Source organism: Bufo gargarizans, chromosome 2 (assembly GCF_014858855.1).
Source record: "Bufo gargarizans isolate SCDJY-AF-19 chromosome 2, ASM1485885v1, whole genome shotgun sequence".
NCBI classification, from domain to species: Eukaryota; Metazoa; Chordata; class Amphibia; order Anura; family Bufonidae; genus Bufo; species Bufo gargarizans.
This window is the reverse complement of record NC_058081.1, coordinates 645,405,699-645,423,311: the sequence shown is the minus strand read 5'-3', so window position 1 is coordinate 645,423,311 and position 17,613 is coordinate 645,405,699. Positions and strand designations below refer to the sequence as shown.

General features: G+C 45.2%; 1 protein-coding gene across 1 annotated transcript in view; it reads left to right on the top strand.

Moving 5' to 3' along the window:
• The window catches only part of VPS13D (vacuolar protein sorting 13 homolog D), a 302,704-nt gene that overhangs the window by 143,214 nt on the left and 141,877 nt on the right, over window positions 1-17,613 (top strand). Inside the window, 9 exon segments of the mRNA XM_044282181.1 lie at window positions 6,414-6,503; window positions 6,608-6,748; window positions 6,973-7,098; window positions 10,908-10,982; window positions 11,822-11,927; window positions 13,277-13,429; window positions 14,183-14,318; window positions 14,660-14,707; window positions 15,918-16,068. Coding sequence (XP_044138116.1) covers window positions 6,414-6,503; window positions 6,608-6,748; window positions 6,973-7,098; window positions 10,908-10,982; window positions 11,822-11,927; window positions 13,277-13,429; window positions 14,183-14,318; window positions 14,660-14,707; window positions 15,918-16,068 — 1,026 coding nt within the window.

Below are 17,613 nucleotides of genomic sequence, written 5' to 3'. Positions count from 1 at the left end.
CCGATACTCCCACCCCCGGACGCTGGCGTTCCGTTGTCAATACCGTCCAGCGGAGGGGAAGGAACGAGCGGCCCGACGTCGGCATCGGGGAAACCTGAGGGCCCGCTGTGTCGGAGCAGGGAAACGTACGACGTGCAAGCCAATACAGGGGAATGTATTGCTGAAGAGTCATGGTATGGAACTAAGCATAGGGCACTGCCTCGAAGGCAGAGACCATGTGACCCACAACCAGTAATGAATGGGGAGAGGACGGAGATGCAACAAGGGAAGAATCTGAAGCAGGAGAGCAGGGGGCAAAGGTGCCCAGAAAAGTCAATCGCTGAGATGGGTATGACTTTAGCCGGTTCAGAATCCATCCGAAGCGTTCCAGGGTGTCCAGGACGATGCACATGCTGTCTGCTGTTTCCCGGAATGATGGACCCTTTATCAGAATATCGTCCAAGTATGTGATCGCTACTATTCCCCTGGCATGGAGCAGAGCCATGATCGAGGCCAGAACCTTTGTAAAGCCTCTGGGAGCTGTGGTCAGACCGAACGGGAGAACCACAAACTGGTAGTGAAAAGGACCCACTGCGAACCAGAGAATCTTTTGGTGACTGACGCAAATAGGGACATGGAGGTAAGCGCCCTAGATGTCTATCGAGGTCAGGTACTCCTGTGGTTCCATTGACTCAATGACTGATCTCAAGGACTCCATCTGGAAACGGCAGAGCCGAAGAAAGCGGGTGAGGGCTTGAGGTCCAGGATGGGACGGGATGTACCACAAAGAGATTGGAGTAGAACTCGTGAAAACGGTCTTGCACAGGAACCGGGACGATCAATCCCTGCCACAGAAGGGTGAGAATAGTCTAAAAAAAAGGAATGAGCGGCAGAGGGAGAGGTCGGGGAAGATGAGCGGAAAAACCGGGGTGGAGGGGGGAGCTGAACTTAAGCTTGTAACCCTCTGAGATGACTTCTCTCACCCAGACATCCGAGACGTGAGCCAGCCAGACATGATGGAAAAGATGAAGGCGGCCTCCCACCCGGTTGGGGGTGTTAAAAGCTGCACGTCATGCAGAGGAAATCTTGGGGGTATAGGACTTGGAGCCCTGTTGGCGGGGACGCCAGGAAGGGCGAGGTTTGAAGGAAGGCTTGCGCTTCTGATCCGGGATTGCCTTGTCGGTTGGCCGCTTAGGGCTTGAAAAACCTCAGAAAGGGACGAAAAAGAGGCCTACGCTTTTTCGATCTGTTGAAGCGTGCTCTGTTCTGTGGTAAATGAGTGCTCTTACCACCTGTAGGCTCAGAGCTGATTTCATCCAGGCATTTGCCAAAAAGTCTGCTGCCGGCAAAGGGGAGCGCCGTCAAGGCTCGTTTTGAGGTATTCTCTGCCGCCCAGCAGGAGAGCCAAAGGGTATGGCGAATAGCCACTAAGAGAGCTGACGAGCAGGCCATAAGTCATGCCGCGTATAGAGAGGCTTCACAAACGTGAAAACTGGCCTGGGAGAGCTGCAGGGCAATATCAGAAAGTTCCTCCGTGTGGTCCCCAGATGAGAGGCCCTGGCGTAGTCTGTTTGCCTACTTACCCATAGCCTTGCTCACCCATGTAGAGGCAAAGACTGGACGCAGTGCCGTGCCTACTGCTTCAAAGGATGACTTTGCAAAGGATTAAAAAAATGTATCCCTGTGGAAAAGTAAGCCCCATCCTCCATAGGCAAGGTGGTATGTTTAGCCAAGCAGGATACGGGAGGATTCAGAATAGGAGAGGACGACTACTTCTTTGTAAATCCTCCGGAAAGGATTATAAGATGTCTAACATTTTGGCAAAGTAAAAAGCCTGTCTGGGAAATTCCACTCCTTGGAAAGAGAGGACTCAAAACGGAGCCTCAAAAACGGGGGACGCAGACACCCTACTGGTGGAGGGTGACCTGGCCCGTTTTGCAGGACGACCACGTTGGGGATTAGCCATAGGATCCTCAGAGTCGTACTGATCTGAGGACTGCCTTGCGGACAAACGCCCCAGCATTCCCAGGAATGGGATGAGGGGGTGGGGGAGTAGCCCACCCGGCCTGTGTCCCTCAATATAGCTTGTCCAAAAGTGGAGAGGATGAGTGCCAGAGTTCCTTATGAAGGAGGAAGTGGGGAGAGAGCAGAAAAAAGCGCCAAGAATTTGCGTCAGGTGGGGGAGCCGGAAGAACCGCATGCTCCGCCCCCGTGAATAAATGTCTGCCTTCGGTGATCACATGGGGGTGCCGCGGGCCCGTTCCGTCCCATTCCCAGGGGAAAGAATAGACACACAGCCACCCTAAGGAAGGCTCTCACCCCCTCCCCTCCAAGATAGCGGTGGCGCTGTGACATGCCCTGGCCAAACTGAGTAGCCGGCCGGGTGCTAGCCATCTGCCGTGGTAGCAGGATGTGAGGTAGGCCGCAGAGGAGCCAGGGCCTCGATTACGGGCGGCCCCGGCGGAGTACAGTGGAAGGTGGCCCAGGGGAAAATACCCGTATAAACATGCCCCTCAAAAGGACTCAGCTGCAGAAAAGCAGTCCTAAGTATGGAGTAACCTGAGAAGGGGGATCGAGGAAGGAGGCTTTGGGGGCCGAGGAGAAAATACCCGTCTTGAGTTTTCTGCCCCCCTGGATCCAGCCGGGTCACCACCCTCGGTATGCTGCCCCTTGGGGAGGGTTGCTACACTGGTAATAAAGGGGACTTGGCATGAGGTGGTCATCGTGACCTGAAAGCTGGTGGGATACAGAGGATTTAGGAACCTCTGGTCCTCCTTGTCTTCTGGATGCTGGGGACGAGCAGCGGGCTTGGGGACCTCCTGGACTCCCCTCTCCTGGGTGGGGACCCAGGTAGCTAAGGCTGCCTGTAACCCACTAGAAGAAAGAGAAAAAAGGAAAAGCAGCTATACCCATGGCCAAGCCTGTGTTCCCCAATGATACGGATAAGAAATAAAAATGTTATGTCCCCTAAAAACTGCAAAGTAAAAAGATATACAGCGGCTCACCCCTACTTCGTATGGATAGGTGCTCACCCTCCGGTCCTACCCTCAGGACCTGAAATAAGAGACTGTAGTATATGTATTTGTGAGGGGGCACACTCAAATGGGACCACTAGACGGATGGTATAACCATATTTAATACTTTAAGAACATACCCCTAAAATTTATAAAAAAAACATACATAAAATCACACATATATGATAAGGTGATAGGCCCTCTCCTGAGTGATGCACCTAAAATAACATATACGAGGGCTAATAATTTAGCAGGTGAAATAGCCCCGACTGTGAACGTAAAGAAGGACAATCCTCAACAACTAAAAAGTAATTGGTTGACAGTAAATGGTTTCTTTAGGTGTGGCAGATGCGCCAACTGTAGGATCACTAGTTTCCCCAAAAAAACAACAAAAGTAGGATCCACAGTAAACTCCTTCAGCTTGGAAATACAAGAATGCCTAACCTGCGATTCCACTGATGTCATATATTTGCTACAATGTGGGTGCAGGAAGCAATATATTGGCAGAACAAAAAGAACGCTAAAAAAAAAGGGTAGCGGAACATGTGACAAATATTAAGAAAGGGTTCGAAACACACTCCCTATCCAAACACTTTAAAATCCAACATAACTGTGACCCAACTGGCCTTACATTTACAGCCATTGAAAGAGTCAAGAAAGCATGGAGAGGGGGAAACCACATTGCACACATGTCAAGACAGGAATCTCGCAGAATTTTTGAGTATGATACAATTATTCCCAGGGGCCTTAACGCCGAGATGGAGGTGTTCGGGTTTCTGTAATCACTGGGGGGGTTGTCCGGTGGGAATGGGACATCGCAGTCTGGCCGATTACCGACACTGTGATCTCCCCTCCCTGCTGGACGGCCCCGCTAAGCTACTACAATAACCACAGTTACAAGACACAATCCACCAGTGGGTTCCGATGAATATGGGCCCGAATAGCAAGAAAAACTACCATCAAAGGAAAACCGCATAGAAAACGCAATTCACATTGATGCGTTTTTGGTGCGGTTTCCTTCTGAATAATGATCTGACCGTGCAGTCTTCTCCATTAACTGTTTTTAACAAGTATATACTGGGTGTAGTATTTATAAAGTATTTTTAAATGCAAAATGTGATACAAAGAGCAACCCAATCCATCCCACAGATTAGGAGGAGCATAGAAAAGCAGGATTGTGGGTAACAAATTCCGTTTATAAGGAGTGAGAATCCACTCACTCGGTTGGCCACTAAGGAAGGGGTGTAAGACCCTGAAACGCGTCTGGCATAAATAGAGTGAGCGTGGATTCATAGTACAAACAAGAAAGCCTGATATCTAAAGGATTTGAAGGTCCGAGATTCTTTTCCGGTATAGAACCGAAGCACAAGTCGCACGACAGTGACGTCAGTCCAGCTTCCAGCCAGCATCCCAGGCAACCAGGTCACGTGGGACGCCACGCTCGGCCGGATACACTACGCGAGACGCTGCGAGTGTACGGCCACCTGGAGAGCCAGCGCTGCGGATAAGCAGCTAAGAAGCGAAAGACTGGGCTCATACGGGGACACCACAAGCTGCAAGAGACTGTGAGTAACCGGACTGTTAGTCCCACTGTGAAGTCAGCACTAACGACCTACTCTGAACGTTAAGATTACCGGATATAGGTATTGGGTATATTGATACCATCACTACTCTATCAGGATTTGGCCACCGCGCCATTGCTATTATATCAGAATTGGCATAAAATCTTCACTGCTCTATCAGAATTGGCCACAGCGCCATTATTTTATTTTATTAAGACTCTGATTGGGACATTTGGCCATAGTGCCATTACTTTATTCTGATTGGGACATTGTTTGCATTATTCACAACAGTATATTGAATTGGGACATCACTGTGACATTGACCTACGATTAGAGACCAGTCTATAGGAGTGTTACATGCGACGTTCCATATATGTGTGATGTATGGTTTTATGTATGTTTTTTTATAAATTTTAGGGGTATGTTCTTAAAGTATTAAATATGGTTATACCATCCGTCTAGTGGTCCCATTTGAGTGTGCCCCCTCACAAATACATATACTACATGTCCCCTAAAAACACTTTCTGCAAATTACATGTTAGAAAATCCCAAACCCGCTCCTTCCCTTCTGAATGCTGCCATGTCCCCAAACAGTGGTTTACGACCACATATATGGTGTTGCCGTATTTATGAAAATATGCATAACAACTTGTGTGGTGCATTGTCCCCTGTTATCCCTTGTGAAAATAAAAATTTAGGACTAAAGCAACATTATATTTGAAATAAGTTATTTTTTCATTTTCACAGCCATGCGTTTCTAAATTCTATGAAACGCTTGTTGGGTCAAAGCATTCACTCCACCACTAGATTTATTGCTTGAGGGGTTTAGTTTCCAAAATGGGGTCAATTTTGGGGGTTTTCTTTCTAGGGGTACCTCAGGGTCTCGTCTCATGTAAAAATGTGATATGGCCCCTGAAAACCATTCTAGCAAAATCTGCCCTCCGTTAACAATATGGCACTGCTTTCCTTCTGTGCCCTGCAGTGTGCCCATACAGCAAGTTACGATCTGTAAACTGCAGAATCGGAGTAATAAATATTGAGGTTTGCTTGGCTGTTAACCCTTACCGTGTAACAGGAAAAATTGATTAAAATTGAATATCTGCACAAAAAAATAAAATTTTAAAATGTCCCCTCCATTTTGCTTTCCTTCTTGTGGAACACCTAAAGGTTTAACAAAGTTTGTAAAATCAGTTTTGAATAACTTGAGGGGTGTAGAAGTCCCACAAAGCGACTCCATAACTGAACTGGTCCTTAAAGCGGGTTTTGGCAATCCTTCTAACTTCCTGAAAAAATTAAATTACATTTACAAAATGATGTAAACATGAAGTATACATATGGGGAATGTAAAGTAATAACCATTTTATGAAGTATCACTATCTGTCTTAAAAGTGGAGAAATTCAAATTTTCTAAATTGCGTATTTTTCCAGATTTTCAGCAAATTTGGGTTTTTTTATGCATAAAGGTAAAACCCATCAACTCAAATTCACCACTAACATGAAGTATGATGTGTTACGAGAAAACATTCTCAGAATGGCTTGGATAAGTAAAAGTGTTCCAGAGTTATTACCACATAAACTGGCACGTGAGATTTGAAAAATGGGGCTCCGGCATTTTGCCCAAACTGGCTGTCGCTTGAACGGGTGAAGGAACTTTGAAAATAGTCCTGAGTAAAAAAATATCCATTTTGGATATACGACTCCTATGCAGACCTGTGTCTCAATATAAATCATACTAATTAGCATGAAGTTGAGGACACATGGAATGGATTATGATACATATTGTGGTGCATTGGAACAATACAGAGTAAGACAAAATAGAGTAAATGGTATCATTGTCACTTTTTTATTTATTTTTTAGGATTGAACTTTTTCCAACATTTGGTATCCAATCCTGATGGATCTGCTGAATTCATGCTCTCAGGGGATTACTACAATCGGGAACTGTCAGGTATACTGTTCGTTTTGTTTGGGAGGAGGGGAAGGGGGGGTACAATGAGCTCTTGAAGCTTCCTGTGATTCTGGTTTACCAGTATAATCCTATTTTTATTTAAGGTTGGGAACCATTTATTGAGCCATGGCCATCTGCAATTTCGTGGCAGCATCAAGAGGCAAGCCGTCTCCACCCCTCTCGTCTGAAGGTTGATCTGAAGGCTAAGCAACGTTTGGACATAAATATCACCTCAGTGTTGATAGGTAGGTCCACTGTGTCGTTAATGTAGTATTTTCACTGGTTGTTCTAAAGAATCAATATGTCCAAACTACAGCTTCTGATTCAGTTTGCTGCAAAACAGCTAACCACAGTGGTTTCCAGCAGTAGAGTTGCCCAAAATCAGCTGAAGGGACCTAAGGGCCCCTGACACATAACCAGGTATTTTCCGGAGTAGATATATATCATGTTCATTGTGTGTTCTTTGTAGATCAATATGTCAACACCAAGGAGTCCTGGATGGCTGATTACTGTAAATTGGAGAAAGAGGCCACGGTAGAAACTGAAAATGAGGAATGGAGGGGTTCTTCTGTGGACCCTCCGTGCATTGGACCAAGTGAGTAAATGATTTCTTTCTCAAGCTAGCATTTGACAAGGTATAAACAACAGATCATGAATTGTGTGTACTAAAGTCTTCTTAATACATTTTGGACTGTCCTAAACTCAGAAAATGTAATTTGCACCTGCTCACGGGTTTAGATTTACCCCAAAATTTGCACCAATTTCTCCAACTTCTGGTGCGCAGTGTCAGTGACATTTTTTGTGCAACTGTCTTTTTTGTGCAAATTAAAAGTCTTTAAGGGTTTATCCCATCTCGCCATATCCTCAGTGAGATGGGTCCAGCGCCACCCCTAGGTGTCCAGAAACAGCCAAGCGAACCAGTGTTTCTGTATCTGCAGGAACTATGGAAACAGTGGAGCACCGACCTACTCGGCTGTTTCCATAAGCCCGGCCATTTAGGACTGTGGAAATGGTGAGATGGGACAAACCCTTTAAGGGCCCTTTCACACCTGCGTTATAGTCTTCCGGCATAGAGTTCCGTCGTCGGGGCTCTATGCCGGAAGAATACTGATCAGGATTATCCTAATGCATTCTGAATGGACAGTCCGTCCTTCAGGATGCATCAGGATGTCTTCCATTCCGGAACGGAACGTTTTTTGGCCGCAGCAAATAGCGCAGCATGCTGCGCTTTTTGCTCCGGCCAAAAATCCGGAACACTTGCCGCAAGGCCGGATCCGGAATGAATGCCCATTGAAAGGCATTGATCCGGATCCGGCCTTAAGCTTAACGTCGTTTCGGCGCATTGCCGGATGCGACGTTTAGCTTTTTCTCAATGGTTACCATTGCTGCCGGGACGCTAAAGTCCTGGCAGCCATGGTAAACTGTAGTGGGGAGCGGGGAGCAGCATACTTACCGTCCGTGCGGCTCCCGGGGCGCTCCAGAGTGACGTCAGGGCGCCCCAGGCGCATGGATGACGTGATCGCATGGATCACATGATCCATGCGCATGGGGCGCTCTGACGTCACTCTGGAGCGCCCCGGGAGCCGCACGGACTGTAAGTATACCGCTCCCCCGCTCCCCACTACTACTATGGCAACCAGGACTTTAATAGCGTCCTGGGTGCCATAGTAACACTGAAAGCATTTTGAAGACGGATCCGTCTTCAAATGCTTTCAGTACACATGCGTTTTTCCGGATCCGGCGTGTAATTCCGGCAAGTGGAGTACACGCCGGATCCGGACAACGCAAGTGTGAAAGAGGCCTAAAGCAAAAAAACAAATTGTGACACAAAACTGCATGGAAGCAGAGTTTTTTTTTTACTATTAACATCACTGTTCTGTTCATAGGCACTTGTGCTGGAGAGGAGCTGACCCTGGGGTATCTGTTTATTAATCCTTTTGCTACCAGCGCCGTACATTTACGCGCTGATGGCAAACATGTGCGAGCAGGTGCCATGGCCGGCGGGTCTCCACGGTTTCAAACAGCAGAGACCCACGGGTAATGACCACGACCTGATATAATGCCGATCGCAGTCAAGTGTGATCACAGCATCTAATAGCTCAAAAACCCAGAAGGGCGTGCTTTGGAGCTTCTTACCAGCATCCTCTGAAGCCAATGAGGATGCCGGTAATTAACAACAATACGCTGGGTCTCTTTGAAGAGACCCAGGATATTGTAGCTGCAATTTTTATGTTGGCCAGCAGGTGGCAGGCCAAAATAAGAAATGAGCAATTCAGCCATTATCATGCTTCTCTATCAAACATGGTAATATTGAATAAAAAAAAAAGTTAATAAAAGTAAAAAAAAAAGTTTAATCCAAAAACACCAGTACTATTAAAATATAAAAATATTTTTCCAATATGGTGAATGGCATAAAAAAAAGGGTCAAAATGGCCAATTCAAAATTTTTCATCAAAAAAATATAAAAAAAGTCATCAAAATGTTACACACACTCCAAATTTGTATCAATAAGAAATGCGCCCCCAGACAGCTCAGTAGATATCACTATAAAAAAAGTTATGGGGGTCAGAATATGGTGATGTAAAAAAAAATTATGTTTTTTTTCAAAGTCTTAATTTATTTTTACACTATTTAGACATAGAAAACATCTACATATGTAGTATCATTGTAATCGTACTGACCCAGAGAATGAGGGGCACAGATCAGTTTTACCACGAAGGGAACGCCGTATGGACTAAACCTGTAAAACGGTGGAGTAATTGAATATTTTCCAATTCCAGCCAATTTGGAATTTTATTTTCCGCTTCCCACTACATTGTATTCCATATTAAATAGGGGCATTAGAAAGTACAACTTGTCCTGCAAAAAACAAGCCCTTATATGGATATGTGAACGGAAAAAAAAAAATGTGGCTCCAGGCAGATAGGGAAGAAAAAACAAACAAATATAAACTCCTGTATCCAAAGGGTTAAGGGCATCATGCCAGTATACAATGTAGTTACTATGTTTCACATTTGACTGTGACCTGCTAAACTCTTAGTGACCCCTAAAATAAATTGATCAGTGTCCTGCTAAACTCTTACCTCTTACTCAATCCTCTTAGAAAAAAAGGCTGTTTATTGTAAAAATGTATAATGGTAAGTGCCTCGACCAAGATCACAGAGAATGACCAGGTGTGCACCCCACGGTACCCCCAAAGGCTGTTTTATGACAAACAGGCTGCCATTAAAGGGGTTTACCCATTAAAGAGGTTGTCTCACTTCAGCCAATGGCATATTTAATGTAGAGAAAGTTATTACACGGTAGTTACTAATGTATGGCCTCCCTTGCTGGCTGGATTCATTTTTCACATTATACGCTTCTCATTTCCATGGTTATGACCAATCCAGCAGCAGTGGCCATGCTTGCACAATATAGGAAAAAGCGGCGGGGTTTGTGCCACAGTTTTGGCCGCCAGAGAGGCTGGTGCTTGTTCTGATAGTGTTGGATTACAGGATGGTCATACCCTGGCAACAAGCAATGTATAAGGTGATGGAAAGCCAACAAAGAAAGCAACATGGATAAATGCCAATGCAACTTAACCCCTGTCCACAGGAGAGTGGATAAGTGTGTGATTGACGGGGGTCCGACTGACGGGGCCCTCTCCAATCACAAGAATGGATGCCCATGCTCTCTAGTTTAAATAGAGCCGTGTTCACACATGCGCACTGCTGCTTCATTTAGCTCTTTTAGATTGCTAGAGATAGTTCAGTACAAGCGTTCAACTATCTCCCGTAGAGTTGAATGCAGCAGCGAACGTATAAGTGTCTGCTGCTCCATTCAAGCGAGGAGCATGGGCTTGTCATCGGTGTGGGTCCGACCACTACGGTCCATGCTGATCAGACTTCCCCGCTATCCTTATATACCCCCTTTAAAGACTGGTCAGCATTGGGCTAATATTCCCTTAGGGCCAGCCTGTTAACACTGTACAGCACCCACGGCTACATAGAACATCTCTGATAACGTTATTTAAGGGAACTGCTATTTATGCCGTTCTCTATTGTAATCATGACCAGGTTTCATATGAGATTTTGTTTTTTCCCCAATTGAAATTACGCCACTCTTGTCCATAGGCCATGCCAGCCCCAGTGACTTAAATACTGTGATGCCAGACATGGTCCTGGGACAAGACTAGCCCTATTTCTGGAGGAAAGAAGTAGACTAATCTCCGCTTTACTTAAAACCAGCCTCAGAATGGTGTTTTAATCAGAATGAAATTGCTGTTCTATGGGTTTCCTAGGTTAATGCACGCTCTTCTCACTGTGTTCCCTTCCTAACCCATGTGCCGTGTATTGCAGATTTCCTGACTGTTTCCCTTGCTTCCATTTTTTCATGCGCTCTAACTTTGCCTTTCCTGTCTCCAAGGCCTTCCTCTATCCTACCTTAGAACTAGGAGCACTGCCAGTCTGACTAACCTAGAACATCAGGTCTATGCTAGAGGTACAGTACTAAAATCATAGGGGGACATGTATGAAAGTTACTTCTAGATGGCTTTCTTCAAATGCAATCTGCCAGTCACTCAACAAGACCACCCATTTCCATATGAGCTACGTATAATTGGCTATGTATATAGGCGTCACAGAAGTGGTCCTCCGCTCCTGTGCCCCCCCCAATTAGCTAGTCCTAAGAACTGCTCACAAAGATTAGCTCTCACTCTCGTGAACCCAACCATTTACTATAGTCCATTATAGGGTTTGTTTGTTGGGATTACATTTTTTATGCATAATATAGAATTACATCCCTCGCATCTGTCCAAATGCTGCTGGTTCAACACTTACTAGGTCCCCACTGGTCTCCACTTCTTGGTCCTGCCTGACACGCAGGAAATGGCAATAGACCCTTGCTCTGCCAATCACTGGCCACAGGAGTGACCCGTCCCAACCAGTGATTGGCTGAACAGGTATTTCCTGCACGTTGAGCTGGAACCAGAAAGTGGGGACCCAGCAGCAAGTTTCAAAACATCAGCAGTAGGGATCAGTGAGGTAAGTAATGCTTTTTTAACCCTGTTCTGCACCAAATATAAAAAAAAAAAACGTAATCCCGCTGGACATCCCCTTTAACAGCTGCCTTTTGTGACCAACAAACACCCGGCATGGTTTTTGACTTGACGTGTGTGACCTGAGTCAGCCCTTCAGATCTTCCCATCTCTACATTTGATATCGCTCTCATGTATGTCCCCTGTGGAGTAGGTTGGGATGTATAATGCCATGGCTTCTCTTCTGTGCAATATGATATAGAAGTAACAGTTTATGTATTGCTCTCTGCTCTTTCATGTGCAGTTGAAATGAAGACGCCAAAGCGCAGGCAGCCATTTATACCATTTGCTCTCAGGAATCATACAGGCTGCACCCTGTGGTTTGCCACTTTAACTACAACACCCACGAGGTAAGTAGCACTGTCGGTGCTGACGATGGCAGACTGTATAGGGGCACTCTACATCGGCAATGGGAATAATAAGGCCTAGCTGTCAGTCTGCTTATTCGTTTGCTGTAGGAATAACAGCGGAATTACACAATTCATGTTCTCTAGAATTATTATTTCATGTGGAAATAAGTATTAACCTGTATGACCAGTGGAGGTCAAGAGAGGATATCCTTATCCTTCGATGTATACCCCGGGAGCTTTCCTAGTGCATACAGCACACAGAGGGCTGATATACAGTGTGAACGGAGTCTTATATGGATGGGATACAATTAGGGCTGAAACGATTACTTGATTAAATCGAGTAATTCGACACAACAAAATCGGATTCCTTTGTGTCATGTGACCACGGAGCAGGAGTGAAGATCTTGCTATTACTCACCACTCCGTGGTCACCAGCCGGCCCGCACCGCTGCACTGTAATGTATTTTGAAACATCGTCAGGTCATAGTGCACGTAAGCGCACACTATGACCCGATGCTGTGTGACGTCAGTGCGCGCAGAGAAAATTAGGAGGAACTGTGGAGCAGCACCCCTACAGGAAAGTTAAGTACTGGCGCTGTGGACATGGCTAGGAGGGGGAGATGATAGCACTGGGTGGGCAAGCTGGTAGCACTGGGGGGGGGGGGGGGAAGCTGATGGCACTGGGGGGAGGGTTGATGAGTTTTTATAAAGAAAAACGTTCTTTTAATTAGTTTTTTTTGTGGGTTTTTTTTAATTGATAGAATACTCGATTACAAAAATAGTCGATAGCTGCAGCCCTAGATACAATATTGAGAACATCAGCCTGTAGAAAAAAAAGACATGGATCACACATCCACTTGCCTTACATTGCTCTAATGCCTCTCAGCACCATTTATAAATATCTCCCTTGAGGCATAGCCCCACTCACCTCGTCAGCGTGGCCTCTGAGATCTGTTCAAATTGTCCTGTACTGCATGGTTGCTGTTGTGCTGGGCCTGTAAATGGATGGGGCACAGTGCCATGGGGGCTTAGCCTGATAGCATGGGTGTTCCTTCCTGGGTTTCTCCACCTGCAAGTGCTATGTTGCGGCTGTAGTCGCCATGTGGCACTGCCTTAATTTAGAGTAGGGACCCACTGATAAGACACCACTGTGACGTGGTGAGTGTGCCTATGCCTTTTGATCATAACATATACAAAGTGCATCATTGGAGAGGATTATAAAGGATACTGAGAAGCAGTAAATCCGTGCACAGCATGCGGGTGTGCCATCCATTTTTTTTCTGTAGATTGTCTGTACTGAGAACACACACAAACATGATTGAATTGCTTTTACTGCTTGTATTTTGCAGGGCTGCTCTGTCACATAGCGGGAGCCCAGAAGTTGTTTCAGACGGTGACAGAGATTTCCTGGATGACGCTCACAATGTGAGTCAGTGGATAGAGGTGCCCCCAGGAGACGAGATACCATTTGAATTTGAAACAAGAGAGAAGCTTAGACACAGGTAACATGACTGTGATAGACCAGTGCGGCTGAGGGGCCGGCTGGTGAGGCGCCATACATTGCAGTATTTCTGGAAGGACCTTCATGGCTTGACTCAAGCAGAGATTTGCCTTGTGCATCCTTGCCTTGTCTTTAAATCCGTAACAACTAGGACATTTTTGTAAAAAAAAAAAAGCCATGAGTCTATGATCAGAAGCTATTGCATTACTAACATACGCATAACATTGATATTCATGGACTTTACTGGATTTATCGTTATTATCCAGGGAACCTTACGGGGATGTCCCAAATAGCATCTTGCGCATGGTCGAACCGCGGCTGAAATAATGCCAAAATGCACAAGTTTGCCCTGTCTGCTCAGAAAATACGTGCTAACCTCATGTTTGGTTTCAGACAATCTGTGTGACTGATAACGAACAGCCATTACTTAGCTCTGCCCTTATTTCGTTAGCAGACTGTGAGGACTTGTGCCTTTTGGCTGCAACTCACTCGCAACTCAGCTATGCAGCAGCCACTACATGGCACATGATCCACGCCCGAATCCTGCCCCTTCTCTGCTGATTGACGTTTCCTAGGACAGGCAATATCATTCCGTCAGTCATGGGCAAGATTTGGGCCTGGTAACCTTGACTTCAGGCAAGGTGGCGCCACCCTCTGTCTTCAAACCCCCAATTAGCATACAGCGGGAGTGGTGAATAAAGATTATTTTCACTGTCATACTTTCCTTTCTTACTGACTCAGCATTTCTTTGCAGACACACCCATGACTTGCGGATTCACCAGCTGCAGGTGCGCGTCAGCGGCTGGGAACAAGTCAGCCCCGTGTCTGTGGATAAAGTCGGGATCTTTTTCCGTTACGCAGCGCCTGATAAAAACTCATCTTCGTCATCGGTAAGACACTTGTTGCCGTTTTACATTTTCTTGAAAAATCCTCGGCCATGTGAACTGGGGCCCTGCCTCCTATTGAAAACAATGGGTGTCAGTTTTAGCGCAGATTCTGCTAAGTTTTCCGCACAGAATCCGTGCTGCAACCCACTGCCGAAATCCTCCGTGTTAACCTACCCTTAATATTTTTCATATCTCTAAACTGGAGTAGAGGCAGAAATAGTGGATAGAGTAAATTCCAGTTAGTGTATAAAAGGTTGTATTCCCTTGTATGTATATGTATATATCTACAGATTATAATGTCTCTTGCTGTCATTGCACTGCTATACTATATTTTTTTTTAATAGGTTGGGAGCCCTATAAGCAGAACTAACATTATACATCCTCAGGTTTATGTAAGTCATGTTTGCTTTTTGTCTCTATAAATTGTCTTATTCAGAAATGAGATACAGTATAGGCACATAGGGGAAGATTTATCAAAACTGGTGTAAAGTAGAACTGGCTTAGTTGCCTATAGCAACCACTCAAATTCCACCTCTCATTTTTCATAGCTCCTTTGGAAAATGAAAGGTGGAATCTGATTGGTTGTTATGGGCAACTAAGCCAGTTCTACTTTACACCAGTTTTGATAAATCTCCCCCATATAGTTTGTGTGTCCATATCCGTTCTTTTCTGAGGTTTAGATTGTTATGATGAATTGCAGTTTATGGGACAATAATTGTATAATGTGTTAGTCGAGGGTTTATCAGTGGTTGGCGTAGTTATTTCTAAGGGTCCTCTCTATCAGGGTGATACTTACAGATGTCTCTCCTTCCTTGTGCGAATGTCACTAGCAGCCCCATTCATGTTTACAGATTGTACCTCTGAAGAGTGACCTTAGTCCCTAGCACTCTGTTGTTACATTTGCTTGGAAATAAGCATTATGTAACAATTCGGCTGAGCTATTGGGAATGGCCTTGCATTACAGGATGTGCTAATACCACCCTACAGCTACATTGATAGCACAATCCTGTTTTTATTTTTATTTTATTTTTCTTAATGAGGACCTGTCTTTTCTCCTGACATGTCTGTTTTCGTAAATGTGTGTATTGTGCTATTACTACTGCTGGTATTCCTTTTGCAAATGTAGGAATGCAAATGTAGGTTGTTACATTTCCCTTTGTCAATGAATGGGTCCTTACACGCTTCTGACGGTGTCACACCCTGATAAAAGAATGGTGGCGCCCAGTTTTTAATTTATTTGCAAATTTCCTGGAGGAATAATAAAAGAAGGATGGACACCCATGCAGCATAACCTCTTCAATTTGGTGACCAGCGGGGGTTATTTTACACACTTATATTACGCTGACATATTCCGCATCAAGCTCACAATCTAAGTTCCCGTCTTTGGAGTTTGGGAGGAAACCAGAGGAAACATACGCAAAAACGGGAGAACATACAAACTCCATGCAGATGTTGTCCTTGTTGGATTGGACCCCAGGACCCCAGTGCTGCTAACCACTGAGCCAACCTCCATATTGTTATTCCATATTGCTGCCGTCACTTATCTTTGGTTATAGGCCACCTGTCCTAATGGCTTTTTCCACTTATCTGTCCATTTTACAGTTCTCAGCATTGCCTCCAGTGCGGGTTCTGTTTGCTGTCACCATGGAGGGAAGTGCTCGTAAGGTGGTAACTGTCCGATCATCTCTGATTGTAAAAAACAAGCTTGAGATCCCTATGGAGCTTCGACTGGACAGCCCATCAGCCCCAGACAGTAAGTAGTTACGGCTGTTATCTACTTTATTAACAACATGGGGGGGAATGACACAGAAGATTTATGAAGCCTAGCGCTTACTGCGCCTGTCTTGATATTACCTGCGCTTCCGGAGCATGCGCCTAATTTATGACAAGGTGCACGCCTCGTCATAATTAGGCTCATCCTCCTGCAGTCCTTGTGCCTAACCAGCGCTGCAGTAAATTTCTGGCTTTATGTACACCCTAAAACTGGTGAAAATGAAGATAAATTTGTCACTGTGGCTAGTCATGCCCTCTTCCCCGCCCTTGCCACACATCCTTTTTGAAAAGTGGCGAGGACAGTGTTAAAGTGGAGATGCGGCAATTGTTTTTCCTCAAAGGGGTTGTCCAAGTGTTTAATACTAATTTTCTATACTCAGGACAGGTCATCAGTATCTGATCAGTGGGCGCCCAATTCTCACGACCCCCAGTGATCAATTGTTTGAAGAGCTAGGCCAGTGATGTCACCATGGTGTAGGCTGCAATTACAAGCACAGCCGCTATGTAATGGATCGTGCTGTCCTTGGTAGGATGAGGTGAAGCGCTGCGGCCCCTTCAAACAGTTGATCGGTGCAGGTTCCGGGAGTTGTACCCCCACCAATCACATACTAATGAGCTAGCCTGAGGATAGAAAAGTTTTAAACACTCGGAAAACCCCTTTCAAAGAATTTAAACAGTGAGAAAATACTGTAACTATAAATATGCAAAAATGTACAAAGCACAATTATTTAGTTCAAATTATATTTTCTTGCACATACACTACATTATGTAAAAATAATTAAACCTACGCTTGATAGGTAACCCTCCAGCCCTAATATCCTCAAGGAATCATTTATTCAGTGTGAAATATGAACAAAAACGTAGAAAAGTGTTGTTTTTTGTCATATTTGTGCTGCAAGCATATACACTACACAGTAATGTACCCCTAAATACACTCATTGACAGAAAATAAGTTTATTGGGGAAAACTGTACAATTGAAAGGACTCCTTAGTCCCCTGCTGGGCCACCTCTAGCCTGGATACAAGGGGAGATATGGTTGGGCATGGAAGCATACACATTCCTTATGGTATCCAGCAGCACATTTGTCCACAGATGTTGCAGATGGGCCTGTAGATCCTGCACACAGGTAGGTTGAAGCTGGCATCCTAGCTGGTCCGATAAATGTTTGATTGGCGACAAATCTGGGCAGGTAAAGGAAGTGCTGTAATTTGGTGGACATTCCTGGAAAACCCCTGCTGTGTATGTGCGAAAAATGCCAGTTGGAAGCCCTGCCAGGAGAGGAACACACGTGACCCCAGAATGTCCTGCATATATCGCTGATCCGTTAGTCAACCCTAGTAGTTATAAGAGGGAAACTATCGTATGCAATGGCTCCCTAGATCACCACCCCCAGCAGTTGGGACAGTTTGTCACTCCACAGCAAAGGCTGGACTGAAGCACTTACCACAAGGTCTCTATATACTCAAATCCAACCGTTGTGGGATCCCAAACAGAGCCTGGACCATACAGTTTCAGACAGTAGAA